Source organism: Branchiostoma floridae, chromosome 11 (assembly GCF_000003815.2).
Source record: "Branchiostoma floridae strain S238N-H82 chromosome 11, Bfl_VNyyK, whole genome shotgun sequence".
NCBI lineage: Eukaryota > Metazoa > Chordata > Leptocardii > Amphioxiformes > Branchiostomatidae > Branchiostoma > Branchiostoma floridae.
In genome coordinates this window covers 5,631,407-5,659,301 of record NC_049989.1, presented here as the reverse complement: position 1 = coordinate 5,659,301, position 27,895 = coordinate 5,631,407, and the positions used below count along the sequence as shown (strand labels likewise).

General features: G+C 39.8%; 1 protein-coding gene across 8 annotated transcripts; it reads right to left on the bottom strand.

Moving 5' to 3' along the window:
- Positions 1-3,948: 3,948 nt before the first annotated feature.
- Positions 3,949-27,546, bottom strand: LOC118426468 (palmitoyltransferase ZDHHC5-like). 8 transcript variants are annotated; one of them, XM_035835889.1, is made up of 13 exons: positions 27,306-27,546; positions 15,255-15,376; positions 14,565-14,722; positions 13,938-14,110; positions 13,201-13,303; positions 12,826-12,917; positions 12,131-12,254; positions 11,671-11,749; positions 10,781-11,479; positions 10,206-10,244; positions 7,886-8,033; positions 6,912-7,080; positions 3,949-6,240 (listed from the first exon to the last, which is right to left on the bottom strand). In XM_035835889.1, the coding sequence occupies exons 1-12, from the start codon at positions 27,389-27,391 to the stop codon at positions 6,960-6,962; spliced, it is 1,944 nt and encodes a 647-aa protein (XP_035691782.1). In that variant the 5' UTR covers positions 27,392-27,546; the 3' UTR covers positions 3,949-6,240; positions 6,912-6,959. The 8 variants fall into 8 exon arrangements, with proteins under 8 accessions (XP_035691782.1, XP_035691783.1, XP_035691786.1 ...); XM_035835890.1 differs by having other exon boundaries at positions 6,955-7,080; positions 27,306-27,545; XM_035835893.1 differs by having other exon boundaries at positions 10,811-11,479; positions 27,306-27,545.
- Between the last annotated feature and the right edge of the window lie 349 nt (positions 27,547-27,895).

Here is a 27,895-nt window from a genome sequence, read left to right as displayed (position 1 = left end):
CGATTTACTCACAGGAGTCAAGCTTCAAGCATATCTCCAAATACATAATTTAGTAAAACCATCGGGACTAAAATAACATAACTATTGAATGTCGAGTAAAAACAGACATTCTGACAATTTAGACGATGACAATGTTAATAAATGCGATGCCAATACAAGAGAGGAAGATCGTGAGGCTACTGAACCAGATCGTAGGTGTATAGTGACTTTCGAATACACAGTCAGAGTACTAATAGTCTCTAGTATACACATTCAGACACTAGCATACAGCAGACGTAAGGGATTTGCAAATCCTGGAACAAACGACAAATGTGAGGGCGGGTAGACATTGGTGCCCAGTAAAGGAGTAGGACGTGAGCTGTGTATGGAGTAGGAAATATAGCCCGATTTATAATCATTTCGGAGTCGAGCCGACACAGGACTGAATAAATAAACCGAATTATAAAGACTACCCTTGTACATTTTCCCAAGACTTATTGCATCACATCGGGAGATGACTCAACTCGCTGGGGGTGGGGGTATGGTGTGAGCCGTCTACATTCAAGAGTTTTGCAACGCTCAGGTCGTATCATGCTCATGCTGGCGAATCCACTTCGCACAGTGTCGAAGGTTTGTTGGCGTAATGTTCAATACAAAAGCAATTGTCTACTTGTTTCTTGCCATTTCCTGTAAACATACTGTGCACGTTAGACAGCTATAACGTTATAACTATTGTATCCATGGTAGCTAATATATGATGGAAGGCCATGATAGATCATGGACAACTGTAGAGCCTAAATTTCCGGAACACTGTCGACTTGTGTCGGCGCGGAACAAGGAAGCCAAGCTGTTGAAATAACATTGTAGGCGTTCCAAATCACGTCGCGGCCCCATGGAGACTGAATGCTCCATTTTGAGTCAATTTGGAGTTGACTCAAAAACGCGTGTGTAAGTTGGTCCCGTGTTGTCAATTAGAGCTAATGAAGGAGAGACGTCCACATGTCCCTAAGGGCCCCCAAGCACAATCTTCCCCATGGCTCCGCGTAGACATCATTTGCTACATAAACAGGGACGAGGCAAGTCATGACTTTCCAGAGATGGTACTATAATTGAAAAACCCTACTAGACTTTGTCGTATCATTTATCCAAGGCACTACCTATAAAGATCCTTGTCAGTCCACCCTAAGGTTAATGAGGCCGGCTAACTCCTCTGGTAGCAATACTACCCTGGCAAATTATTCTCCCTATAAAAGCCAGCGTAATCAGTCTGGTACAGACTACCTTTTCTAAAGGGCTCCAAGCTACATCCTAGACAGATCATCTTTCGCAGCGAGTCTCATGTGGACATGGCCCAAACAACCCTTCCAAGAGATCAATGACCACTCTCCCTCTTGGACGCAGTCTGGTTGAGTCGAACATGCTGAGAGAACGAAAAGGCCCTTGAGCACGAGCTGCGGTCATCTCCAAGCAGATGTACGAATCACTCGACTAAGAAGCAGTGAATCTGCTTGGACATTTCTCTTTATTTGGGCATTACTTGGGAGGGGGGCCTGAAGCAAAGCAACGGTTACCAGCCATCTTACCTGAGTGACAGCAATGGCAGCTTGGTGTTTTGCCAATCATATATATATATATATAGTAGAATCATGCAGGATTGGAATTCATTATTGGGAGGTGTACTGGTGCACCTAAGGCCATGTTGATTTGATTATATGGATGACATCCGCGCTCGCACCAATTTTCGGCCATTTCCAAAAAAAAAAAAGTTTTTGACCACACAGTAAATTGTGCAAAGCAGCTGTAAAATGAGCACATATATGCCGTAGATTGGAAAAAAGTATCAGAAAACAGATAACTAATGCCATAGAATGCCAAAATAAATCTAAAGTCAAAGAATAAGATTTGAAAAAAAATCTATTGTTGGTAGGGGTAGGTAGAGTCCATTCCAAGACACCATGCGGATGTTTGTGGCCATTGTTTAGAATTGATTTTAAAGTTTTGTAATTATATGTCTAGGACATTTGATACTTTAGAAATACATTTTGTATTTGTAACACTGTTTCAACTTTATAAATATTTCCCTGGTCCTGTAAAACTTTGGAAATATTCATCGTGTGGAATTGGATACTTCTAATGGTTTCTAAATAATGATAACAGCATTCTACCATTATTTACCATTTTCTACCATTTTCTACCATTTTTTGTAAATGGTTCAGTGGGCTGGGAAGATAGCAATTCACACATCCTTGCAAATTATGGTTGGGTGCCATGCAACAATGGCCCACCACAAAGGATCCACCAGTGCCCAGCAGTGAAGTCTAAAAATATACAGATGCAACAATAGGGCTTACTTTTATGGGGGCAATAAATTAATTTAACCATTTGGTGAGGTTTACCATTTTTTGTAAATATTTGTAAACATCAAATAATCACACAGAGGTTTCACAATTATTCTAAATAAAGATATTTTTGTACAGTTACTTTCAAAATGTTTCTATAATATTCAAAGGAATTCAAATATATGAGTACTTTCTCAGTCAATCTTTTTAAAATAATTTAATTATTGTGGCTCAGATATTCTTTTATTCAAAATAATTCAGACTAATTATAAATATCGCCTAAAAACCCTCATGGTGTCTTGGAATGGACTCTACCAGTACAGAAAATTTAGGTACAGGTTCCGTTCAGGTCCAGAGGATCCTTTTCAGATCCGGATCTGAACCTGATTGTCTGTGGAAACTTAAGAATTTGCTATACTCAAAACAATGATAATTGGTCAATTTTGCTACAAAGGAATCTGTTTGGTGGATTATCTGACTCCCACTGGCGTTTTTAAAAAAATCTCATCCCTAAGTAATCAAGTTTCTGTACCTTTGACTGTAGAAACTTGGTGCAAATGACTATAAACTCTACTCGACTTCACTCTTGTTGTCTTCTTAGCCCGGTTGGCGAAACCGGGTCCACTGATTTTTTTCGGATCGGTCCAAGAAGAAAAAAACGTTTTGCACCTGTACGATATACTGGTCCCTACACCTAACTGTTGGTATATCATATTATGTGTTTTTAGTCCTATGTTCAACCTTCCTGACCACTTAGATTTTATGCTGAAGTGAACTTTTTTTTTTGGCCAAACTTTTTTTTTATTCGCTCGCTCGCATCAGTTCTGGAGTTCCCAGAGGATGTCATCCATATAATCAAATCAACATGGCCTAACCTAAAAATTCAGGTGCACATAAAAACATTTTGGCGCACATCATGAAATAAATGAACCCAAATTCCATAGCTATCTCCAAAATTCCTTACACGCATTGCAATAAGGTCTTTTTTATTCTCTGACGCGTAAATGGAGAGAGTGTGCTGTCTACTAAATTTTTTAGTTTACAATTGTACCTTTTATAGGTAGTGATAATGTAACCCAACGAAATATCATGCTGCACTGGTGCACCCAGTCAAAAATTAGGTGCACAACTCCAATTTAGGATGCACACAAGTCCATTTGCACCCAGTACTTTTGTATCTTGAGCACCGTTATATTGACTGATTCTACCATTCCATCAAATACAGTATTTTTCGGAGAATCCACTACTGTATTCATAAAATGTAATCATTTCTGGATTTGTATGCAGCGTCGGTATTTCTCGGTCGACATTAACAAAGCCCATAGGACCATGTTTTCCCCACGTAAATCCAACAAGTGCTCACGCATTCATACATTGGCTATGAAGAATTTACAGGAGCCAAACCATTGACCCTACAAAGTATGAGGCGAATATTCAATCAAATCCTGGGCTTAGCATTGATTTGACAGCTGGTCTTGCTGTGAGGGTTCTAATGGAGAATCCTACCTCCTCCTTTAGTGCATTGCAGCAGTTCGACTGGTCATTTGTTTTTATTGACAGAACAGGTTGCATGTCAACAACTACCTTCTCATAACTGCTTCTCTCACAAGAACAGACAACTACATGACAGTTCAAGATGTTGCTCAAATTCTTTTCCAAAGTGACTTAACTGTACATATTCACATCCATTCATGAATACATTTGGCTTCTACATACAAAGTGGCACCACATTGTTGTCCAAGCTGGGGGTTGCTTGCTACCACGTTAGTACTCTTGCACACTAATGCAACAACGCTTCCGACATTTAAGTACGTGTTGACACATTTCAGTAGTCTTTCAAAGCTATTTACAAAAATAGTGGTTATGTACATACATACAGCAAAACACTACAATAACTTAGAATACATGAACATTACAATAAAATTAATTACAATTTGAAACATCAGCTGGATTGTCTGGTTCACAAAAGCTCATTTTGCCTCAAGACTAAAATGTTCTGACCTCTGATCCCCAGCCACCTTTGACCTTGGTGGTCTCCTCTGTGGACTACCACTCATTAGGTGACCTTTGACTTTCAGAGTATTACCTTTGACCCGAGTAAAATGGTGACCTCTGACCTACAAGAGTCACCTTTGATCCCAGGTAAAATACTGACTGCTCACCACTACTGAGATTGGTGACCTCTGGCCTCTACTATAGACCACAATTTACACACTACACCATCATGGGAGACAGCAACAGTCCCCATGTTGTAGTGATTTTGGCTATCCGTTCACTTCTCATCAATGAACGACACTCTATCCTGGTACTGTCCGCCTTCTAAGGGACATCTAGAGCTAAATTTTGTAGGTTTCACTTTCCCACATTTCACTGAATTGTGAGTGTTTCCTCCATAACTGAGGAGGCAATTGTTAACACCTGAATATAACATCACAGCCAGTTGGACCTTTTTACATCTTGATAAATATACTTTAGTACATCAACTGGCTTCTATGCATGAAGTCCTTAACATGGCATTAAACGTTAACAAAATACACAAGCATGGAAGTGATAAAATTCCTCATAATAAAATAATAAATGCCTTTGAGCAATAGGCTATACAGTCATGTTTAAACATAAAAAAAAAACTTTCATGACTGAAAATCCTTCAAACTTAAAAAAGTTATTTCCAATAAACAGCCACCGTGACATGTGATCAACTAACACTTGTTTTCCTGGGAAGAAAATGTAGTTCTGTGATGAGTACAAAAATAGTGCCATGAAATGTGCCTCGGAAATGCTGTTATAGCTGCACCAATTGCATTACATGGTCGTGGGATTTTTTCTGACAGAAAACCGATTAATCAGGAAGTAAGAAAACATCATGAACACTGTAAAAAGGAAATGTGCAGCCTACCTGCTCCATAAATAAACATAAAGTGCTAAAAATAGATTTGAAAATGGCCGGTCCCTATCAAAAAACAAAAATACTTTCCTTCAGCACGAAAGAAGACTTGATTTGGCATTTTAAAAAAAAGTAGACTGAGCAACTCCAAGAGCCATGTAATTCAATTGTTACCGCTTTAGTTACGTAAACAGTATGTAAAATTCTTCCAGAAAACACCTGTACTCAAACACCAATGTTGTTCTTTACAAAAGCTAACCACGAAGGCAGTTTTGACGTCAAAATCTCTGAAGTCAGTTTTTTTGTTATTCTGTCATTGGGAAATTACAATGCTTTGCTACACTGGTTCAAAAACTAAAATGACAAGTAAGACATACGCTGCTAATTTTCGTAAAACATATGCAAAATATACTTCGAAATCTCTAAAATGCCTCGAGATATGAAAATACTATATGACTGCCATAATGCATTTCAAGATGTGGCATTCAGATAGACAACTGAGTGACTGAGCAAAGGACAAAATATTTTTGCTGTTTTGAAAAAGGTCAAATGCATTTTATTTTTAGTTGTATATCTAGAGAGATTTTATATTGTGGGTGGGGGGCTCCTAATCAACATATACAATGTAAGTATTGTTGCAAGCATAAGTTTGCTGGTGAACTGGTTTGCCACATTTTTGCAATAAATATTGTTCTGTTTTTGTACATTTTCTTCTTCTGATAAATCCTGTATCTGTCCATGAAAACCCTACAAACCCTTTATGTCTTACTTGAAATAGATATGTTCTGGTCGACCACAAGATAAGAAAACCCCCAGTCTTATAAAACAATTAACAACTACCATAACTCCACCTGTCAACTGCTGCAAGAACTGCATGCTACTTAATGGACTGTAGTATCTATCAATAACAATGACCATAAAAAGTTTTGCGATGTTTTCTATACAGAGACTTCGTAGTTGGGGCTGCTGTAGGCACCCCTGGGGATGACAGGACTGCCATTGGTATAGCTCCCTTTTCTCCTTTCTGAACTGTGTTCCCTGTCAACAACAAGAACACAAACAGTTAGCAATGAAGTGCACATATACAGATTTTAGGTTTAAGCTGTATTTCAATTTTCATGATACTTTGTGGCAGGGGGTAGAATTTGCACCCTTCTTGAAAATTGGCTTTGAAAGCTGACCAAATGAGGACTGGGCAGTCTCGTCACCACACAAATATCATGAAATATGATATGATCCTATTCTTAGTAGCCACATCACCCATCTGTTGCCATGGCAACAGCATCATTAATAAACCAATCAGAGCTCTACCCAGCACCATTGCTCCATGCCTGATTAGCCAGCAGGTGAAAAAGAGTACCTAACTATGAGTGAACTGTACCCATTGTACCAGGCAGAAATCCCCTGTACTGACAAGGTTAAATAATCATGTATAATAATCTGTCTGCTTGCAATAAACATGATCATACACTGAAATAAAAATGATTTTAATAACCTACAGCACTTCACCACAACTTTGAAAAATGCCACCACACCAGAAATTATAATTCAACTGTAAGTAATCTTAATCTATCACAGACATGACGGATGAGTGCGCTGAAATATGATGAATAATGATGTGAGTCTGGTAATGAATGCATTATCTGCAATGTAGTGTCTGCAGAATGGCATATCCCCTAATATTACTGTGCAACGCTGCCACCTGGCACCTCATGCAAGAACTGCACCCAAGAGTTGACACCCTCATCTCACTTATGCTACAACACTGTCTCTTCCATGTCACTGTCAGTGGTGTGTAGCTCCGCTTCTGAATCCTCCTCACTAGTTGAAACTTTGGTCCCTTGAATGTAGTCGGGGCCCTTCCACTTATGTTTTGGACTGGTGAGGTGAAGTTTAGAAATGTGGAAATTTACATAAATTTAGCTTACATGCCATCAAAAATATAAAATGGACTTGACTGTGATATGATGATGACATGTTAGATGCTAAACATTTCTAATCTATTGGCCACAAGGCCAATACAAATGTATTTCACCAATCTTTGTACTTAACCAAAGAAGCGTCCAACAAAATTGAAATGAAGTCTGACAAGACATTACATTAACAGAAGAGCTATCAAATTGGCCTTGGCCTTCCAAGGGTTAAAATGGTATTGCACAAAGCTGCCATTCTCACTGTAAATTACAACTATGTATGCAGGAATTCCCACTTTTCCACATGAATGCAATCATGAATGGAACAATGATTGGAAGGATGTGTTGGCCATGTTGATTTGATTATATGGATGACATCCTCTAAGATCCCCAAACTGATGGGAGCATGCGAATTAAAAAAAAGGTTGACCCCCAAAAAAGTGTTGCCATCATTATGAAATCTAAGTGGTCCAAGGAAGTTTGAACATATGACCAAACACACAGAATAAAGTATACCAGACAATAGATTCTTCATTGTTCTTTCACATCTTCTTTGACATTTTCCAATTTTTGTTTTGGCGATCCACTGCATATATTTGGTTATTTTGATGCTGCTTTGTACGATTTACAGTGTGGTTATAAATTTTTTTATTTCTGGATTTGGCAAAAATTGATGCATGTGCGGATGTCATCCATATAATCAAATCAACATAGCCTAATACCAGGGTATAACATTTACAGATCCCAACCTAAAAACCATTTCCACCCACCTTTGTTTACCAGGCGTCCTCCGTGAACTCTGACCTTGGGGGATGTCTGTCATTTCTACAGACCCTGAGAGGTTAAAGGTCGTGACCGACCTGCTACTTTGTGGAGACTTGCCGTAATCCCTGCTGCCCTCCCTACTCCGCGATGCAGCTGCGGGACACAAGAAAGAAAAGCAACCACATGTAACGTGTGTCTTCTGCTGTTAACAGTGTCATTGGTTTCTTTTTCATCATTCCTCAGACTTAAAGAGGGATTAACACTAGTTCACCTTTATTCATGACATAACCTATATCCGTGGTTTAAAGACAGGGTATTTAAGGATATCAAGTCAACGGAAGGAGGTTTTAAACTGAAATATTTCAAAGGTATACATTGCAATTTGAAACCACTGTCCATAAACATGATATCCCTAAATACCCTGTTTTTTAAAAACAATGGATATTGTCAGTTATGTTCAGTCATCCATGGATATAGGTTACACCATAGACAAAGGTGAATTAGCATTACAGAGAATTCTTTGAAAGTTCCCTTCAAACATTGCCCAAGCCAGACGGGATTGTCGCTATTGTCCTTTGCTGTAAGTGTAACATGAACACACTGTCCCACAAGCACAAACTTAATTCCTAAAAAAAAGGAAATATGTTTTCTTCAAAAGGAACATTGAAAATTTGTATTTTTACTGGCTGCATTTGGATTTATTCAGATAATGCATGGCAATTTTCAAAATGAAATATATCCTTTGCCATTCTTTTAATTTCAAAAGATTCAACATGCACATTTCAGTGAAATTACACATCAGAGAATATTCATTACATATGATTTGGTCACTAGAAGAATGTGAAGTTGATTTCCACTGGAATTTAGAAAATGTTGAATGACACTTTGTATAAAATACATATGTAAAATACCCATAAATTAATTGCATGGAGGGGATTCTTTTAATGTGCATTAGGATTCAGGACCAAAGGAAATGATGCATAACAGGTAGAAGTGCCATCTTCCAGGATGTCACGGTACTGCATTACCATCAACATGCAGTTGTGCTAGATTGTGGAACAGTAAGGGAAGAAAAGGGGTCTCTCCAATCTGAGTGACGAGGGGTGAAGATGAGACTTCAGATCATTAGATTTACTAAATTTGTACAAGAGGGCAGATAAGATAGAGACTTTGCATTTCAATGTGAAAGAAATGGCAGAAATTACATTTCAAAAGTCCCATGTTCAAAAGCTTTAACCGTGCTTAGGAGGGAAATGCTGCTTCGCATCTGTGCTTGATCATCAGAACAACAGCTTTACAATTTTTAGTCGTGGGACAAGTAGAAACACGACAACACTTACTGTAGCTGCTGGCCCCTGCTAACATTATTGCATGCCAAAGGACTTCCCTTACAAAATCAGAGTTACTGCAATACAAGACACGGAATACAAGACAGAACCGGAGAAAAGGAAGTTTGGAGGAACAGTTAAGTCTGATGAAAGTTAAGTCACACACATAACAGAACACACAATACAAGATCTACACACTACTAAACGTCTAAAAATCACAATATGTTAGTGCACATACAATGTAGTACTATCTCTAGACATACAGTATTATGGTATTTGTTGGAAGGATAACAGTAACTGCTGCCTACATTGTCTACAATTCATCTTGTGTTTTAGAGATACAAAACCCAGAAGTTCTGCTGTAACACCAAAGAGAACTGCTAGAGCACTCAGAATCTCTTCTTCAACAGGTGATTCAGAACACCTGATCACATATCATGACAACCTATTAACAGTTTATTGAGTTATGCTGTTCAATCACAAACAGAAGCATAAAACCACTACCACAAGCAATCAAAAACACAATCTTGGGGAAGGTATAGTAAAATTGGGTTTAAAAACAGGATGTCCTGGCCAAGTATCTATAGCCAAAACAACAATGCTGCATTGCAACTTTGACTACATCTACATTTCAGAAACCTCAGCAAAGAGTTATTTTCAAGTATCCAATTTTAGACCAACTACATTCTATGAAAGCAGTAACATTTGACACTGATTTTCATTGGTAGATATGGACTCAATCTTCACAATGCCAGAAAATCGGAAAACTGATATTGGTAACTCAACACCTTAGACAGGATTTCACAAATTCTTTCAAGTTACACGTCAAGAATGACAGCAATCACAGTAGTTATCTCTCCAACAAACACAGTGGCAGGAAAAACAGTGGAAGAGAAAAACTTGCAAAGGAAAGGCAATGAAAAACGATGCAAAGCACCACGAGGGGTGGACACACGTGTAAGCGACGCATATCCATCTGAGAAGAAATGAGACATACCGATGAACTGCTGAGGAAAGACGTAGACATCGTGAGGTACTGAGCAGAAAAGAGCAATGAAGAGATAGATTAAAGTGAGCGGCAATGAAAAAAGCAAGATTTACCAAAAAAAGCAATTGATATGCTGAATGTGTGAAGGCATGGGAAGCTATCAGAGCAATAGAACTTGGACTATTATACTATATTCCGTACAGCACAAGACGTGAACATCTCAGCATTCTTTCAGTGGCTCTTCTCCTGATTGCAAATTTGGAAGCACCCTCAGCATCAATCTTATTTTGAAAGCAAGGGATGCAATAACACAAGGCCTTTGTCAAAATTTATCAAATGAAGATCAAGAAGAAAGAGTCAAAAATCGATTTTCACAGACCACACAGTTCACTTGCTGGGTAGTTGATATGGGTTAGCAGCATGGAAGGCTTGGACATAGTAATCACAAGGATGGGAGGGTGCACATGTACATGTATAACATATAATGCATACATGTATTGTGTGTTGTGACCTGAGTCCTCCCTGCTTGATCTTGACATGTTGCGCTGTACACGGACCACGTGACACACACAAACTAAGCCCACCTCTATGAGTAGGTGTATGCCCTGGCCCACCTCTATGCCTTGGTGGCTTCCGCGCTTCAGACCCTACAATACGTTCACTACCGGGGGAACCCAGCGACGCTTCTCTCGCCGCTGCCGCTTTGTACGACGGCGACCTCTGCGGTGCCCCCTGGAGCTTGGCGTCTTGTCCGTGTTTTGGCATTTCACTTTCTGGCACGTTGTCGTAGAGCCCAGACGCCGGCCTGGCTTGGAAGTGTTCCTGCCGGGTGGGCGTGGGCTCTCTACTGTGGTGGGGCGTGTTCGCTCGGCTGTGGTGCGGCGTTCTCTCGCGCTCATGGTCCTCCTGCTCCCTCCCTATCGAAGGCGTGCTCCTCTGCCGTCTCGGCCACCTCTCCTTTGCTGCCTCTTTATGCCGGCCAGCCGACATTATTCTCTCTCGGGATCCGAGGGAAGATGTGGACGTGTTCCTGGACTTGAAGTCGTCATGATCGTCCGGTCTCCTGGGCAGCCGCCGCCCCCCGCCCCTCCCTTCCCATCTATCCAATGAGGCGAGTCGCGTATCGCTGTGGCTGGAGTGTGGCGGTTTGTTCGGGGAGCCGAGGACGGTTTCCTGCAGCGGAGCGGCGCTCTGTGACGTGGGGAGCGTGCGGTAGGACCGTTCCTGGGAAGTGGGGCTGTTCATCTCAAAAATATACTTCCCGTTCTGCGCTTGGTCTTTTTCTGTGAAAACATGGGAGTTCATCAATCTTAACTTTTAAGTCTTAGATAATGTAGCCCCACAACAAGGTTGGATTATAATCATACATGCTAAATTTAATTACCCTCATCTGGGAGGGATTGGTTAGCACTAGGGCCTTTCAACTCCACACACACAAGACTTTGACAGGACATATAGTCAGTCTGTAGCCTACCTTCTCTGTGAGGGAAGTCTGACCTGCCTGGTGTAGCCATGGCAACATGGTTGCCGTCCTGCATGATGCTATTGCTGGTCTGAAACACACAGAACTGAGTTTAACAGAGTGACAAGGAAGCTAATTTCTACATGCAGGAGAAAAATAACACCTGCAATTTCAAACTACATCTTTCAGGTGCAGAAAAAGGTAACTAAGCACTGGATCATTCATGCTAGAAAGGGCTGGCAATTTTGCTGTTCATTTTTCCTTCGAAAATACCAATTTGGTCTTTAAATACAGTATAGAATTGGAATATCGACTCGAGTCCTTGTGCATACACTGATAGTTATAGCGATAACATATCTCAGACAAGTTTTCCTCCAAGCCTTCTGTTTTCAGATATCTCTTGGATGCCTGTGAACCAAGTATATACGTAAGTGTGGCCTTTAAGTAAGGATTTATCTTGATGTGCTGTTACCTGTGGTTGTAGTGGTGTTTTCATGAGACTTGTGTTCCCCAGACTGAGGTGTACTTCCTTTTCTGATATGACTGGGTACTGGTGGGGTCGCACGTTCACTGTCCGAGCCTTACGACCAACGTACCTGCAAACACAACAATCAGTAACACTATCAGAGGGTGTGTGATGTGTTGGAGCTTAACCTTATGAACTTTCCAAAGGCACAATGTAAGGACTAACACCATAGGCAAGTCGCTGGAAGAAAACTAAAAAGGACACGCAGGTTGTGGATCAATAATCTCTTTTGTTCTCTTCTATAAGGTTTGACACTAGAAACTTCATTAAGCATCTCTGCCTGATAGCTCACTAATCATGCTGCAAACCATTGCATGTCAGACCAACTACATAAGTACTGCTGGCGCTTGTTCTTCCCTTGTTCTTTAAAAGAGTGGAATGAACTTGAGCCGAATGTGGCAGAGGTGGAGTCCCTCTCCCAGTCCAAAGCTGAGCTGGATGTGCTTTGTTGCACTTTGCTGTCCTGTCCTTGTACATATTGAAATATAGGTATTGCTAACATCACTAATTGAACTTGTCCTGTCCTGTTCCTCCATCCTCATGCCTACCCTTTGTTTGCACTTACTAACATCACGCAGCTGCTAGTAATCCACTGCACTGTGGGCTAAACAGTAACGAAGATGAACCATAACCAGTAGTACCTGGGATAGGTGGGCCCACACAGGGTGTGACAAATGTTCCCCCAACAGCCTCGTGAGAATGGGTTATGGCCACTACGGAACTTTCCTGTAACCTGGGATGTACAAAACAAAAAACTGTGGTTACCAAGGGAAATTCCTTGCTATTCAAAAATAGCTGTATTCATTGACAACTAGATGTAGTATGCTCCTACATGTAGGCATGACAAGTACTGAAATACTCGAACAAATATACTTTGCAAAAGAACATTTATTTGTACCGGTAGTATAGACTACCAAATCTACGATCAGTGTTCATTTGATGATGCATGAATGGAGTATGTAACCTAGCAGTTTAAAAACAACCAGCTGGTAGACAATAATTGTAATAATAATTACCTGTTCATTTGTTGTCCGTCCTCTTGATATAAGCACACAGTGGAAACCAGCCAGCCCGACAACTGGTACTACTGTCAGTCCCACCACACCCATCACTGCCATGCTGGGATGTCTCGTTAAGGATAAGCAGCATCGTTGAAGATTCAAGATTAGACATCCAGGTAATAAGATAAGCCCAAAAGCAGTAACTCAAGCAACTGGATATGATTTTGGAAACGGTCAGTAAGTAGCATCAAACTCTACTTCCCGCTTCACAAAATCTAGCTGTTCCCTTTGACTAAAACATGACTTGTCACATGTAATTATATACATAGCTGAAATCATGTTGCATGTGACTGGCATGCTGTAAATATCTTAAGATCTTATTCAGTCCCTGTCTATGTTGGCCTCAAAAACAAAAGAACGCCAGCTGTGTTTAGGGACTTTGTTTTTGTTCTTGATTGAAACCCAGTTTTAGCTCACTGAAGAGCTAGTCTTCCACTGGACGTGACAGAGAGGGCGAACTCTATGTACAGTATCTACAGGTTAACTATACTGGAGAAATTCCCCTAGCTCTTTTTAACAAGCACAATAAACAGTGGACCACGGCTTAACGTCCTGACCTAGGGACTGCAACCCTTTCCAGTAGCAAGCATGTCGGGTGAGCAACACAGCCAGAAGCAGACTCATGGCTTCTAGTTCCAAAGGCAGGGCTGCTAACCACTGGACTACGCTCGCTACTACAGAGTGAAGGATACGAGGCAATAACTTCCACGCTGGTGAGTTCAGTCTTGTGGTTGAGCACGTAGACCAGACTGAAGGTGAAGACTGAGAACATGTGGACGGTGAGGGACAGCAGAAACTGGAAGAAGTACCTGTAGTTTCTGCGCCCAACACAGTTGTTCACCCACGGGCAGTGGTGATCAAAATTCTGAAACAGACAAAAAACACCTCGCTGTGAATAAGACAGGCCTGCAGTCAATGTAATTGTTAAGCTACAACAATGATCTATATGCAGACAGACAAAATTCCCGGCTGCTGAAATCTGTTACCTGCAATTTACTGCTAGCAAGGACACAAGAGTATATCGTAAATTGGTAAGGTGGAATTTTATAGATTTTGGATGATGAGAATTGTGATAATCTTTGCGGTTGAAAATTAAGGAAACTTCGTTTTGAGGCTAAAATATGTTATTCTTCATTTAAAGATGACAGTTTAATACTATAAAAGTCAGTTGGCTATATTTATAACTTAAAGATATCTGATCAAACTTGTTTAGGTACATGTTCCGGTCCGGACCTGTACCTAAACCAGTGTACCTGTACCTGTACCTGTACCTAAAATTCATTTTGGTACACAGCTCTAGATACAAGGGAAGTGCTGACCTCTATACAGTTGTTGCAGACACTACAGTGGGAACATCTGGGTGGCCTGTAGAAGTGGCAGGTGGTGCACCATTTCATGCGCACCGTGATGCCTTTGATCTCCACGTTCTTGTAGAGAGGAGCACGGAAGTCGTCCTCTTTGTCTTCATCTTCTTCCACTGCAGGGAGAAATGAAAACCTTTACCTTCAAGGGAGAGCAAGAAAACTCACCTCTTTGAGCCTTTAGATCCCAATTTTTCTCAGGTGAATCACTCGTATATGTGATTGCCATTTCTATTAGTATCAATCTTCTCAATTTGCCTTTACCTTCTATCAAAGGGATAATTCACCTACAGTAAGACAATAAAGAGGATACAAGGTTCAAAGAACCAAAAATTAAATTCTGTTGTGCGCTCTAAACTTGTGGTAATATGATGATATTAATCACGTTGAATACAGAATGAGGGTCTTTCGGTGTGATTGGTAATGTAGCGGTCGAGCATTTTAAAACAATAACAATAAGTATTATAGCAGATTTTAATGAATTGTAGATGTTATTTGTTAGAGCTATATTTGTCTTAGATGTTTATTAATGGCTCAGTACGAATTGAATTACTTTGGTGAACAGTGCATTTTAGTTAACGACATGTACATCTAGTTAACTGCTGTTATTTTGAATGTATGAATAAAAACAAAATCATCACTCCTTACCCCTGGGGAATACCCCTGGGTCCATGAAGGTTGCGAGGAAGAAGTTGGCCAGCACATACAGGAAGATGATACCTTGGTAGATGGGGATACCGATGGAGTACTCCAACGTTAAATATTTACACCTGGAACAGTAAAAAAGGAGTCTTAGATCCTCTTCAAATCTTAAAAATTGAGTATGGCTCTGTATCTGTATCACTGTGCTCTATTTTAGGTCATGTACATGTCATCTGAATGTTGTCAGATAACTCCAATGTATTCACACCTGAAACAAAGGACAAAACATCTCCAACGTTTAACATTTACACCTGAAACAGAAAAAAAGAGTTGCGTTCATCTTCAAATCTTAAACATCGAGTATGGCTCTGTATCTGTATCACATTGCTCTATTTCAGGTCATGTACATGTCATCTGGGTGTTGACAGATAACACCAATGTATTCACACCTGGAACAAAGGACAAAACATATCTGTTATGCATAGCATTGTCTTGTCCACAGCTGCATTTTTAGGAAAAATATAAAATCTAATATCATACAGTGTCGATGCCCGGAGGCAAGAAGAAATAGACCATTTCATTACGGCATAGATGTCATGAAAAGGACATTAAACGAATCTAATGGTTAGCATTTATTATTCACGCAGAGGGAAATGAGTTATTCTCTGGTGAACAGGTGATGCATTGGCTTTCTAGGACAAAGATAATTGAAGATGGAGGCTACAAGACAGCATAGAAAAATAACATCATGGTGGAGTATCTGAGGTAAACCATATAGTTACACAAAAATATCACAATGTCATTACCTCCATGAAAAATGGAGGTACATGTATTGCTTTGGGTGTATTTGTGTGTGTTGGTGGTCCTATATATTTCTAGTCACTACTGCATAATTTAAGAACCTCTGGTTGAATTGTGATAAAATTTGGTATGTTTGTAGACGAAGATGAAGATCAAGGTTGACAATGGGCCTTCCGAACTTCCAATTTTGTATCTTTTATCCTACTTGTAAATGCAAAATGGGGTGTGCTACCAAGGCTCAAATTTTTTTCTTTTCCCTTTCACTTCGTGTTAGAAATTTAGAGTGAATCATGGTGGTAAAATGATGGTTATCTAAAGAACACATCATATGAGACAGTAAAGTTTATACCACCAACCTGTATGACACAAGAATAAATCTTCTGAACACTTTAATCATAGCAGAAAGGAACAATTTTTTACTACCTGGAAGAAAATCACTGTGGAAGGAGAGAAAAATCAATATTGGTGAGTCTGGAAAGGGTTGATTACATGATGCCAATATCCGCAAATATCCACAGACCACAATCTCTCCTCAACCTTGTCCACTTATAGGCAGTTTGGGGGCCAGGTTATGTTCACAGAAATTGGAGTCTTCGCTCTCTTTTGGTTGAGCTCCAAATCTCTGCTTGTTTCAAGAAGACGAAACTGTTACTACTATAACTTGCAACTTTGGGGTGTTCCTATTTCCTTAAAGTTTAACTAATGAAGGTCAAGGTCATCAAATATGGTAAACTATAATTCTTTTATATAGATAAAACTGTATACATATCTATCATTATTTTCATCTATTCATTTGTGATTCTATATTTATTAATTGTATGGTTGTCTATGTTTCAGCAGGCCTAAAATATAAATGGACAGTGAATTAGTGATCAATACAATCATTAAAACACCCTGCAAATCACTGGAGGAAAAGACTGTTTCATCATTCATTCATTTATCACTTTCATCTACCCTTTGGCCTAAATAAATCCTTATACATTTCATCAAGATAACAGAAATGTTCATCTTCGTCTGAACACTGTGGGTACTGTGTGACTCCAAATTTACACATTAATCCACATTTTTCCTGCAATATCAGAGAAGGGGGCCTGTCTGATACCATTGTCTATGGATGTATATTTATGATATAATAATGATATACTAGTAGCTGCCAGGCTGTTTAATCTTATGGAATTAATCATTCTCCTATCAAAAAGGCAAGAAGAAGCCAAAAGCATTTTGCTTTGTGGAGGTTCTAAAGAATCACTTTTTTTGTTCTAAAATTCATTCTTTTATAATAATAAATATGATCTTTTTTTACATTATTGTATAACCCAGCTGACTTCTGCTGCCACTAGAGGAACTACATGTACAATTAAATGTGCACATACGGGTAACACAAAACAACACTTGCGTGTAAAACACAGATAATCAAGTATGCTTGATCTCTTTTGAAGCAGCGCTGGGTACTAGTATATTACCACCTTCCTGGCAGTGCTCTCCAATGGCTGAATAACCTTTCCTTACAACATGGGGGTTCAAACACTAATTGCGATGTCTCAATAGGAATATACAGTAATATCACGCTGAGTTATCATCTCCGGATGCCTCCTGCACCTGGATCATTTTACATCCCTTTATGGGTAACAGCTTGGACCTGAAAGCACTGCTTCTATCCGCCTATCTGCAACACAATAGCCCATTTAGTGTAAGGTGAGGTAATGCAGTGTCGCTATGCTGCTGGAAATCGATGGCCGGCTGATGCGTACACGTAATTATTTCCCGAGAATCTGTCCCCCATGCCCTGTAGGTCTATTGTACGGTAATGTTGAGGGCTCCACTGGTGGTTTATTAAGTAACAGTCCACACGATCTGCTATATCTAATACCCATCATGACCAGTTGAAATGTCCTTGACGAATCACCGAGTATAATTTACTACAAAGCTCATCAGCATACCATCTCACTTCCACAACCTCATAGTCATACCTTAAAAAATTCATGTTAAACCTACATTCGAGTGACATATTACAGAATCAGTTTCTCATGGGTTATGCAAATAAGGTTCTCATTTGCATAAATCATATTCGTTGAAGGTCTTCTCTGACCAAATGGCACATGCTGAAATTATGAGTCTTATCTTAGCAAAGCTATTGTATTATTTCCTCATAAATTATGTAAATAAGCCCCTGATTTGCATCATTTATGTCTAGTGGTGTTTTAACTTACTAATGCTGCAAGTCATGGCTGCAGTTGCATTGCAGTATTTTCTCATTACTTGTGCAAATTATGCCTTCATTTGCATGACTCGTATCTATCAATATTACTCTCTTTTTCAATAGGAGGCCCAAAGTTACACCGCTTACTCTCTACTCTTATAGCTATCTACCAATCAAAAATTACTACCATAGCTTGTCTAGAACATACGTTTTCAAGAAAGGAGGTTCAACTGCAGAACCGTGAAAGTATCATAAGGATCTAGGATCTAAGGCTTCTAGGGTTGGCAACACAAACAGACACACCAACACACAGCACTGAAAACATAACCTTATTGGCAAAGGAAATGACCAAAGATATATTCATGATATTTCTAGCCCAGCTTTAAATCACTATTGACCTTTCCAAGAGTGATTATCCAATAACCATTATAGGCAGGAATTTGAGAGCAATTGATCACAACTCCTGGGAATTTGGGATGTAGAGCATTAAGCATACACATGTAGTCAACCAATCATTTTACAACAACAGCTGTAGAAGTATTCCCTTGTACACTGAACCTGTAACTACATGATGTACACTACTTATAGTTTTCTGTCATTTTTGTTCCAGTCCAACCAGCAGAAAACAAGCTTTTGAATGAGCCTAAATGGACTGAAATACATCTAGATTTCGTTTTCCATTTCCTGACTGTACAGTGATGTGCGCGGAGACTAAAACAGCTCTGATGTCTGCCGGCTCCATTATAGCTTTCCAATCAATAACCTACACCTTCATCCACTTGACCTTCGAGAATGGGGGATGATTGGCAGATATGCAGGCCGTACTGGCATTCAATTTCCTTTTGACTGATTGGTTTGGAAGTGCTGTTCATTTCAGACTGAGGATCCTTCCGTAAGTGGAGTCCTACCTGTATGATATCAACTCTGAGGGCAGCTATATGGTCTAGTAGGGAACAATCCAGCTTTTGGACAGGCTTGAATCATAGCCTCGCAGATCATACTGGCATTCAATTTCCTTTTGACCAATTGGTTTGGAGTGCTGTTCAATTGTAACCAAGACCCCTTCAGTAAGTGGAGACCTACCTGTATGATATCAACTCTAAGGGCAGCTCTAGAAGGTCTAGAAGTGAACAATCCAGCTTTTGCACAAGCTTGAATCATAGCTTCTTCACAGACCTACTGGTATTCAATTTCCCTTTGACTAATCGCTTTGGAATATTGTTCATTTCAAATCATCAATCCTTTCAGTAAGTGGAGTCCTCACTGTATGATATCAACTCTGAGGGCAGCTATATGGTCTAGTAGTGAACAATCCAGCTTTTGGACAGGCATAGCTTCTTCACAGACCATACTGGAATATTGTTCATCTCAAATCATTAATCCTTCAGTAAGTGGAGTCCTCACTTTATCATATCAACTCTGACTCTGAGGAGTGTTGTGGTCTACAGTAGTACAGGTAGTAGTGAATATTTACACTCAGGTTGGAGGTTTGAATCCAAGCCAAGTCATTGATGCTCAGAACAATGATTTGCATGTTACTGGCCCTTTATCATAACAGCCTGCATACTCCAGTACAAAGTTCTATAGACTACTAAAATGTGACAATCTACTTTACTAGCTCCACAAATATCCATTATTGAACCTCCTCATCCATATATTCTCTTATCAAACCCCAGCTTACTCTAGATTTGAAGATGGCACATTGACCAGGTCATATCTGAAGTTCCTGAACAGCACAGGTTCCTACAGTTATACTTGATGCAATTTGCATATTAAACAAGAAGATAGTGAGGAAAAACAAGTTTAGACGTCATATATTCTGCTTTTTTTTAAAATAGCTGTACAGTGTGCAGGCAAGAAAATATGAATACAAAAGTTTAAGACTTACATCATGACAATGCAAAATCATAGATTGTACATTTATACATGTAGTAGACCATGAAACATTTGATACAGTGCAAATCCCATGCACCTGTAGAACTAATGCAGCGTGCAGCTCCCAAGGGGAACATTACTAACCACTTGGATTAAACCCAGCTGACAGTTGACTAAACCTGCATGAAAATTTAACCAGGGATGACAGACAGGTACATGAACATATGGCAGGTACCAGGCAGGGCAACTCTCACCTCTGATGTGCATGGTATATGGTGAAAATGGAACACCAAAATATACATGCATAGGATCATTAGGATGTTTTCATTATCGTGTATGCTTACAAATCTCTACAGCAAAGGATGATTCCAAGAATTTGCCCACAACACAGTGAAGTTTGCATTACTGAACGGCTATTCTGTGTGCCACACGGCAGTGAAGTTAGCATTACTGAACGGCTATTCTGTGTGCCACACGGCAGTGAAGTTAGCATTACTGGGTGAGGAGACATGATAGGAGCCTGCAGGAAGAACCACCCTCCAACTTATCTGCTGAATTGCTGGCTCAATGATCCATACAAAATTGGAACTGTTAGAGCCTGCTTCTGGCCTGATATCTCTGATAAGGGGCTCTCCAGAGCAAACAAAAATAGCAAGACTGGCCATCGCCTTCAAATGAAGATCCTTCTCTGATTTTTCACAGAGATTCATTTCAAACTGGCCAGAACCCATCAGGAAGCCATCAGCAGACATGGGACAGGTACAAAATGAAGTTCACTGCACCAGAACAGCCTGGAGGAGGAAACTGAAGTGCTCTCTTGACACCAGGATACAGAGTAGATCCCAGGAGAAATAAGCAGGAGGAAACATCGGATTCCATAAACCAACACCAAGATAATTTCTTGCTTCTCAGGAATGGCACTTCATCATTTTCTGAAATGATTAAGTCACATGAACATACAACATATGAATCAACATCCAAAATGAGAGAAAGTGCATTGGTGTTGGCAGTAACTTAGCCATAAGCCTGATTATTTGCATTCACTGCCAGTAGTGCAGTATGAAAACAGCCAAGTCACACCCATTCAGCCTGACCTCAGTCATATCATCAGAGGAAAACAGAGGGAAACAGCGCTAGCCATCTGCTAGATAGTTTATAATTCCTGCCTGAACCAAAGATATAAACAGTTTACTTCCATTCTCCTAAACAAAATGTTAACATTCCTTTTGAAAATAAACTTTGCTACCAGAGATTTCTTACTTCCTTTGATGTTTATACTATCATAAATAATAGATGTTGTCAGAAAAGAGAAAATCACCCAATTTTTCAGCCGTGGCAAGGAGTTTAAAATCTACATTTTCTATATACCAACAGGTTTTTAAAGCAATACCTGATCTGGCCTATACCTAACTGTTAAACTACAATCTACAATTTGTAGAAATTATTTTAATTGCTAGATATTGAATATAACACCAATCCATTGTTCATAATTGTAGTAGGGACAATTGGACCTACAGTTTTAAGCATTGTCTTTACAAACTGCAAAATTTCTGACAACTGTCAATATTACAGAGAAAATCAAGTACTATTTCAAGCCCTACTTATGGACTTGCAGGAAATGGATATCTAAGTACCATCTGGACTAATCGCCCCACTGCCTTCAAGGTGAATGAGCTTTAATTATTGAAGTAAGTGTACATATATAGGCCATGATGCAAAAAATGAAACGGTTCTATCGGTTAGGCCTGGAAATCCGACAGCAAATGACAGAAACGGTTTGAATGTTGCGTCCACGCGCAAACCGTTTCAGATCGGTTTGTCACCTGATGCAAAGAGGCGGAAATTCCTTATGCCCAGCTCTTGTTGTTGTTGTACCCCTGGAAAATGATGTCTAATCGCGGAAGGGAACGCAATTGGCGGGCCCTCGATGCGAGAAGCCATCACCGACGAAAGATTTTGTACATTGCCCACACTGCAGCAGTGGTAACTACTTGCAAACAGCATCACCCATGGACAGGCCAGTTTGGAGATGTGACTGAAGCCAGAACTGGCGGGACAGGGATATCAGGTTAAAAAATTCCACTTTTTCCTGGATGAATGACGTCATGAACATGGCGGCAAAACGGATCGCGCCGCTTTTGCGTTCATGATGAATATGCGCAATTCCGGATAACCTAGAAACAGTTTCAGAACCACCTTCCGAGGAGGTTCCAATAAAACGTTTCAGATCCGTTTCAGAGCGTTTATGATGATTAAACTTATCCGTTTTAGCTTGTCTAACCGATAGAACCGTTTCATTTTTTGCATCATGAATGGGGCCATAAAGATGGCTATCTACATTTAGAACCTTAAAAAACACATTGTTCAACTCAAAATTGATCTTCCTAACTATAAAAATATATTTCTCTCTGGAAAATGTAGAAAAACAAACATGGCTAAGCCTAACTTTTTTTCAAAATCAAAACATTCGGAGTACTAGCTAGTAGAGGTAAATCGTTTCTACAGTCCATAGTTTCTACACATACACAGACGGACATGCAATGAATTGTCCAAGGTGAGAGCCGTCCCCTACGGAGTACTTCAGTGCATGAAAAAGGAAGATAAGGTGCAGCTACTGGCCAAATCTTGGAGACAGCCGTGGAGACATGCAAATATTATACATTCATCACTTAGAACCTTTCCCTTGGCTCAGCATGTGCATACACAACTGCAACGATAAGATATCATACATTTGGTACTTTTCATACACACATGTACGTGAACTGCTTGCAAGATTTTTTGACTTACAAAATGAACTTTACTTTATCTTGTGTTCTAAATATGCGTTGCAACCAAATTTATTCTTACACGTATGTGCAAGGTATCTGTGCAAGTTATGATCTGTTTTAAGTACTTTTTGCTCATTGCTTCAATCTAACGAGAGGGCCTATCAATATATCTTTTAAATTATACAGCCAAGGGTCTCCACAAAAGTGCTCTGTCTCGTACCAGATAGCGATGATAGCAGTGGCATGTAATATCACAGTAAATGACGTACACTCTTGATCAGGCTTAATGCGATTATAACCACTGGGGGTGCAAATAGCGTTGGTGGGACATAAAGTGCTTATGAATATAATCTGGCCCTCGGGTAGATGGCCTTACTTGGAAGTGCTTATCCCTAATCAAAACCCATATTGATAATGACTTTAATATATTCAGTCAACGCTCAGGGATAAGCATCTTGCATTAAGAGTAATTCACTTTTAGCAGCATTTCTCATGAACTCTAACACTTGCAATCAACCATCTCAGCCTGCATACACCTTTTTAAATTTTATCATGATATGTCTCCGACATGAGTGCCCACTAGGATATTACGATAGCGAATTTACTGAGTGATTCAAGTTTTAAGCACCAACGATAAGTTCAAATGCTCCGACATCAATCCAGCTGTAGCGATAAGATCCTTAAAACCTAAGCTATGGGGAAAGCATGGACGCTGCATTACTTAAGAACACACGCAAGGGCGGCACGGCACAGGGCTCTAATGTACCACAAGACAGGGATCTTTCATCTGACCTTTCCGTTGGAGTACCACCATGAATTTTACATGCATTTACTTCATGGAAAACCTCAAGGTCCTTCAATCATGCACAAGGCAGCTTGACAGTACCTGGTAATTAATGAAGCTGCACACAAGCCACACTGCTCCACGATACATGCAAATGGCAACCACAGATTCCTGACAGAGCCAGAACATACCCTGCACTGTTTTACTTCTACATTCTTTTAAAACTACCCCACTAATATGTCAAATTTTCAACCTTCCCATTCTTTTGTAAAATGAGTTCCCACATTTTTAGGATGTTCTGACAATGTCTAAACCTACCTCAGCCGTAGTACTGCATGTAGTAAATGCATCAATTTTTTCCCATCAAGTTGATGGAGTGACAATCATTTGTGTCTCTTAGGAGCAGCGAAATTTTATCAAATGACAGCATGACAAATGCTGGACAAATCAGGCTGGTGTAATATATCTAGCAACTCCAAGTGGAATTTCACCTGTTTACCTGAACCAAACAAAATTGCAAACCTGTCCTTGGTATCTGTTAGTACCCTGGCAAATCCCCAATTTTAATGCTAACATTTGATTTAAACCTTGAATGAAAAGGTTATATAGTCATAACTAAATAGTCAGGGGTGGCTAAGTGTCCCTTGGGTTATACTGCATAGTCAAATTTGATTCTAGCCATGAAGGACAAATGTTACATACTTTTTGATATGATTATGAGGGAGAATCACAATGAATATAAACAGAGGGGTCATTCTGCTATGTCTACTCTACTTCTATACAGTTAGTTATCTTGTAATACTGCCCAGGCTGCATTATGCTGTTACTGTGACTACATAATCCCAGATTGCAATCTAGTTAACATCAATGCTACTTGAATAATATATAAATAAAATGAATAAGAACCAATAAAAAATTCCGCAAGCTAAAAGAGGTCAGGTACAACATCATGAATACTACTAGTAAATTGTAGGAAACTGAAATCTGAAAGAATTTTGAGCCATGACTACATCATGTCTTACAGGATATAATCTACCATACTGTTTCTATGACTACTTGTACATAATCTTAGATTGTTGTACTGATGTCACAGTCAGATTGGGATCATCATGTATGGTGTATGTAGCTAGGTAACATGGAGGTATTGGTAGCTGTCAGTTTGGCATTAAGAAAATGATGGAGTTTTCTCTTAGAAAGATTTAAAAACCGAAGTCTTTGCCCTAGATTTTGCATAGATAAACACCTGAAGCTTGCTCCATATTCTGGAAAATTAAAATTGTAAAATCCAAAGCAGTAGTAGGTTTGTATTACAGTGAGAGAGGGCAGAGCACAGTAAGAAACTCCTTAAATAGTGCAGATTAATTAGGAGACCCAAGAGAAGTGGTACCCTTTTCCTCACCTGAGTCCCTCTCATTAGTGACTGGAGAAACAATAGCCTATTGTACTTAGTCTACATCTTCTTACAGACATTTATGCAATGAATAATGAATGTCAGATGCATGTATGATTAGTGAGTCTGTCTGTTTGACATGATGTCAGGTAATGAGTACTGTTGGATCCTCCAGGACAGCCCTAATGACCAGGTAGACTCTCCTGAGACTGTTTATCCTACTTTCTGGTATATGCTGCACGTCATCTTATCTGGTAATGGCTCATGATGTATGGTACAAATCAGATGTGTGCAAAAGGGAAAAGTGGCGTGCGGTGATGTAATGGTGCCGGATCCGTGAATATTAACGATATCACAGCGGTTTTATCGCCATGATGAAGGTACAATGCACGCTACAAGTTATGGTCTGAATCAAGATGTATGCAGAAGTGAATTGCGGCGTTTGCTGATATACTGGCTCCCGATCTCGTCCATAAATACTAACGGTATCACAGTACCGTAATCACCATGTTGAAGGTATGCTGCAGAGTGCAGAGTTATGGTATGAATAAAGATGTGAACAAAATGGGAAGTGACGTTCAGTGATGTAAGGAGACCTGACCTTTGAATATTAATGATATCACGGTAATGTAATCACCACATTGAATGTACATGTATGCTTTTAATAAAGTTATCTTATCTTGGCCCTGCAGAATGTGCTTGGGCCTGACGTCTGTCCCTAATCCTTACTTTATCCCTCAACTGCCTGTAGATGGCAAAAATTACAGGAACGTCATTTGCATGCAGATCGTGGGACAGGCGTCAATAGGAAGATATTTACAAGACCATTACACGGCTTACATAGAACTAAATCTCTAATGTCCAATGTGAATTGTAAACCCGAAGAGTGCGATGGTCTTCGGAAAACAATCAGACAGTCAATACACCCAGCTGATGGATGGGAGAGTCGCTGGGTACCCTTATTGGAAAGCTGTTCAAATTAACTGTGTTTTTTTCCCTCCTCCAATGGTAATTATTTGTGACAGGCATAGGGAGCACATGCTGGTTGGCGCCAAGGTATATTAGCACACTCCCAAGCACTGCCTGTGTAATTTTGTTTCTCATAGACCTTTAGTCTAGATGTATCACAGAAAGGGCAAATTAAATCTTTCAAAGCACATAAATGTCCAATATGTTCCTAGGCAATAAAATGAGAGATTAGACTGTGAGCGGAGAGTAGCCGTCAGGATCTACAGATTTTCTGAAAGAGATCATAAATTTTCCCGTAATTGACTCGTACAATCCTAGATGGCAATACGTAAACAAAAGATAAATATCACCAATTACAAGTTACAACAGGCAACAATACCTTGATGATCAAATCAAATAGGCAATATGAAAAATGCATTGGCTAGAGATTCACAATTGAGATATCATAAAATGCTTCCTATATTGCATAAATGAACCTCAGTTCAGTGAGGTTTCTTTTGACACCTGCAAAAGACATTTTATCAGTGATAGCAGGTGCAAAAATTATGTGTGAACATAGCATTTCAATACAATGCACAACAAAAACATAAACTCTGTTTGGAAACAAATACAATCCTAAGAAAATACAAACAGCATAAGCCTATAATTTCAAACTAACCCTTGTTTTGATAATCATGACAAGGGATTCGGAAATAGGGATTCGGTGAAAGTGGCTTAATCCTAAACAGGAAGAGCAATAGAATAGGCGTAGTCGGGATAGAATTACACATGTTTGTAAATATTTGGTTATTTACTGGAAATGTGGTGTGTTTTTTTTCGGTTTTGGTGTCCGTGCGAGGTGCGGATTTCTGGCTGGAGTCAGCACAACCTGTGAAGAGGAAGCAAGCTGTGCCGTGTGCCCGCTAGATCGATCAGGATTTAGAGAGTGGGAAAATAATAGTGGGGACAATCGAGAGGTATAGGGCACTTGTGACTCTGCGGTGTCAATACATCTAACTTGTGATGTTCAACATCGCTCAAAGCCACAACAGCGAAGGCTGGATCTAGATCACAGATATCTGCTTAGCCATATCAGCTCGAAGCCGGCCAAAAATAAACCCAAACAGGCCCGTACTCTCCGGCATAGCGACCCAATTTCGACCCAGCCCGGCATTTTTACATATCCACCATTGCACTGAACACTGACAGAAGCAATACATCGGCTTGGAAGATGGCCCAAACCTGGCTATCAACAACAAATCAAAGCACCAAAATTGGTCAGTATACTCACGGAAAGATGAAGAAGAGAGCAGAGCACCCAAACAACAGCAGCGTTGCTATAGTGACGGGAATATACTTGGTAATTTTACATTTCATTGTGAGGTTTCTTGCGCTAACCTCTGCCTATGCCACAGCACTGCCAACTGAAAATATTTATCCTCGCGCGAAAGAAACATAGTGCGAAATGATACATCAAATCAAAAGACTTATAAATGGATTCAAATCACAATTGCTACACAATATTAGGTTCACAGGATAAATATGAACGTCTTTCTCATGTAAGATGCTATATATCAATTGTTATGATTGTGAGCGGATGGATATCTTTGAAATTATTTCTCAGCAATTTGTCGCTATGCCGGTGAATTGTGGGAAATCTGCAACATGGCGGACGTCCACCCGGGTTCCGGGTCAATGACCTCAGCAATTTCTCAACTTACTTTGGGAGACTTCATAATTTTCATCCAGCTTTAGATAAATAAATTTGCGTTATATTTCATTAAACCACCTTGAATTAGTGTCTGCTGATGAATACATCCCTATATGTATCTTTTTGCAGAGCCCTGGGTTTGAGAAAGAATCAAAGAACTTTCACTTTCC

Bases quoted from the DNA above. Each gene is read 5' to 3' on its own strand.
- LOC118426468 (XM_035835889.1), bottom strand. From the start codon at position 27,391: ATGAAATGTAAAATTACCAAGTATATTCCCGTCACTATAGCAACGCTG. The intron at 13,304-13,937 runs GTATCCTTCACT...GAGACATCCCAG, and splicing joins AGCGTGGAAGTTATTGCCTC to CATGGCAGTGATGGGTGTGG. The intron at 10,245-10,780 runs GTGGGCTTAGTT...TTTTCTGCTCAG, and splicing joins GCATACACCTACTCATAGAG to TACCTCACGATGTCTACGTC.